The 3,120-nt window shown below is 36.1% G+C and overlaps 1 protein-coding gene across 1 annotated transcript in view; it reads left to right on the top strand.

Moving 5' to 3' along the window:
- LOC107679438 (caseinolytic peptidase B protein homolog) overlaps positions 1-2,680 on the top strand; it is a 65,047-nt gene extending 62,367 nt beyond the window's left edge. The window contains 2 exon segments of the mRNA XM_074186975.1: positions 155-259; positions 2,020-2,680. Of these exon segments, the coding sequence (XP_074043076.1) occupies positions 155-259; positions 2,020-2,238 (324 nt within the window). The 3' untranslated portion in view covers positions 2,239-2,680.
- Positions 2,681-3,120: the final 440 nt, after the last annotated feature.

Raw genomic sequence — 3,120 nt, 5'->3', positions numbered from 1 at the left:
GTTCTAATACATTATTATATATATACTGTATCTATATATATATATATATAATTTATTTTTTATGATTAGAATTATGATAAAAAATAATATAGTTTTCATTACTAATAATATTAGATGTAATAAGAGTTATTCTGGTGTGATGTATTTGTTTCAGGCCAAGCAGAGGCACAACATCACGCTGCTGTGGGAGCGTCCCGTGCTGGAGCTGCTGGCCGGAGGATATAACCTGCATTACGGCGCGCGCTCCATCAAACACGAGGTGCTGATCAATACCTGCTAATCACTGATCAATACCAGCAGTCAGAGCTTCAGAATCCTGAACAACATTGATAATCAGAAATGCTTATTGAATCAGCATATTAGAAGGATTTCTGCCACGCCCACATCTCATCATCCAATCACGAACCGCTGCACAGAACCAAGCCCCGCCCTACATTTGTTTCTTTGTTTCACTTGGATGTAGATGTGATGCTGCTTCTGTTACATTGTAACGTTAAACAAACCAAGCCTGTTTACATGTCGATCAGTGTGATGTGGTTCTGAGTGTTGGGCACTAACTAGTTACACTAATAATATTACTTTTTGCAGTAACTAGTAGTGTAAATAATTACTAATAAGATTTCAGTAATAATAATATTACAGTTACTATCCATAAAACAGCTAGTTACTTAGTTACTTTGATGCCTCAACCCCTACTGATTTAAAGTTCAACAATCCAATAATTCCTAGATTTATTTTCATCATTTTCACAACTTGCGCAGATGCATGAAGTCACCAGTGCAGCAGGCATATGAAATATGAAAAAGCTTACATTCAGAGGATGGAAATATTGCCATTACATTGATTTTGTGAGGAGAAAAGATGATCTGAACACTGATGTGGAAGTTGTGGCATTACTTTACTCTGCAACCCACATCCCTCTGATCCCGATATAAATTGTATAAAATCCTTTTAGAGAATGAATTATGAACTTATATGATTTTGGAATATAATCGTATATGGGTATAACAGAGAAATTATAGCTACAATTAGCTTCAAGCTACACATGACAATTAATGAGATTAATACACTTTTCTAAATTTATTTTAATTTACAAGATTAACAATACAGATAAAAAACAATATCAACAAATAAGAAGGAGAGGAATTAAACATATGCTAATCGAATTTATGTTGCACAGCATACACAGCTATTTTCCTATACATACTGCTCAGCGCATAGAATTATACAAATAAATAAAGAAAAAAAGAAAACCCACACACACAACAACGTTCTAGAAGAATTTTATGGGGAAGATATGCAACTTATGTGGAGCGTGAAAGAAAAGTAATATAACTAGTAGTGTAACTAATTACTGTTGCCAGAAAATAATAAGTTAAGTAATAATATTACTTTTGAAAGGAGTAACTAGTAACGAGTAGTATGTAGGGGATGTGACGATATTATCATGATATCACGATAGCAAAACTGTCTCGATATTATCGCGGTCACATGACGATAGGTCGTCCAGAAAAAAGTGTAGTTTTTAAAATATATTTAAACTTCTTATTCTAATATGAAAGGTGTTTAGAGTTGTGTTTTGGGTCAGTATGCTTTGGCACAGTATCTGTGAAACGAACTCAAACCGAAAGCACAATATGCTTCATCTCTTCATCAAGTCTGTTTCAAAGTGAAGCACACACTTGGTTCAGACGATCAGCTCGTGATCCGGTGTTTTCTGCGTCTCAGAACGACTCGTTCACACTGAATGAATGCAGTCCACTCCTTTATTTCATGTGCTGTGAGTTTAGCGCGCGTTTGGGAACACAACAGACACCAGTTATGCTTTATTTCAGCGGCAGATGATGACAGCGTTTCTCTAGATTTGTAGTGAGACGTGTTTTTGTGAGCATGTTTTCACTGAAGCTGGAGTTTCCTTCTAAATAAAAGCTTAAAGTGCAGTTTATGAATCGCTGACTGGTGTGTGTCTGTGTGTGTGTGTGTGTGTGTGTGTGTGTGTGTGTGTGTGTGTGTGTGCAGGTGGAGCGGCGCGTGGTGAATCAGCTGGCTGCTGCGTACGAACAGGAGCTGCTTCCGAAGGGCTGTACGCTGCGTCTGACCGTTGACGGAGGACAAGAGAAGGATGGAGCTCCAGCTCTGCATCTGGAGGTGGTGGGTGAAGACAGCACCGCCCGAAAACTGGACATCCGCCCGCCGCTGAACCCCGAGGACGTGACATACACCCCCCGACATCACTGAGACTCACAGACAGGAGCTTCAGTGCAGTGTTTGTCTGGTGATGCATCGCTCACGCACACGTCAGATTATTGACAGAAACATAAAAATGACGTATGCAGACATACTCGTAACATTAATAACACACATAAATCACAGCGGCTTTATGATGTTTGTAATAATGCAGATCTCCATCACGCTTCCAGAGCGTTTGTCACATGTACAGACATATAGATGTGTATGTTTATTGAAGTTAAAGTGTATAAGAGAAAGTCATGTGATCACTAATGTTCACCAGCAGGACGCGTTCATCAAAGTGTACTTTAAAACACAAATATTTCTGAGTTTTGGATTAAATTGTTAATATGAAATCTTATTGTAGCTTATTGTAAGTGATTCATCAGCTTTATTCCAAAGAAAAACAATAACACTTTACAATAAGATTTGAATTGTTAACATTGCTTAACTATATATATATATATATATATATATATATATATATATATATATTTGGTTACACTTTATTTTATTGTGTGTAATTATGCATTTAAATACTATGTAATATTAATTAACCGCATGTTTTTGCTGTATGCTTAGGGTTAGGTCTAGTTGCATGTAATTATGCATAATTTATTGTTATTGCTATAGTATAGTAGACCTTGTTTTTTATTTACTAACATTAGCAAAGATTAAAAAATCTAAAGTATGCATTGCTCACTGTTAATTCATGTTAATAGATTAACTAATGTTAGCAAATGAGACCTTATTGTAAAATGTTACTGAAAAATGTCTTCATAATCTGAATCACAATCTGAAACACTGGTTATGTTCATCTGATGTTATTGATCAATGTCATTCACATCAGTTTCCTCATGGAGAAAATAAATCTAGCCCTGCTCTGCATTT

The sequence above is a fragment of the Sinocyclocheilus anshuiensis genome, unplaced genomic scaffold, assembly GCF_001515605.1.
Source record: "Sinocyclocheilus anshuiensis isolate Anshui unplaced genomic scaffold, SAMN03320099.WGS_v1.1 scaffold1101, whole genome shotgun sequence".
Classification (NCBI taxonomy): domain Eukaryota; kingdom Metazoa; phylum Chordata; class Actinopteri; order Cypriniformes; family Cyprinidae; genus Sinocyclocheilus; species Sinocyclocheilus anshuiensis.
The sequence above is the reverse complement of the archived record's forward strand: the minus strand, read 5'-3'. Positions and strand labels throughout refer to the sequence as shown.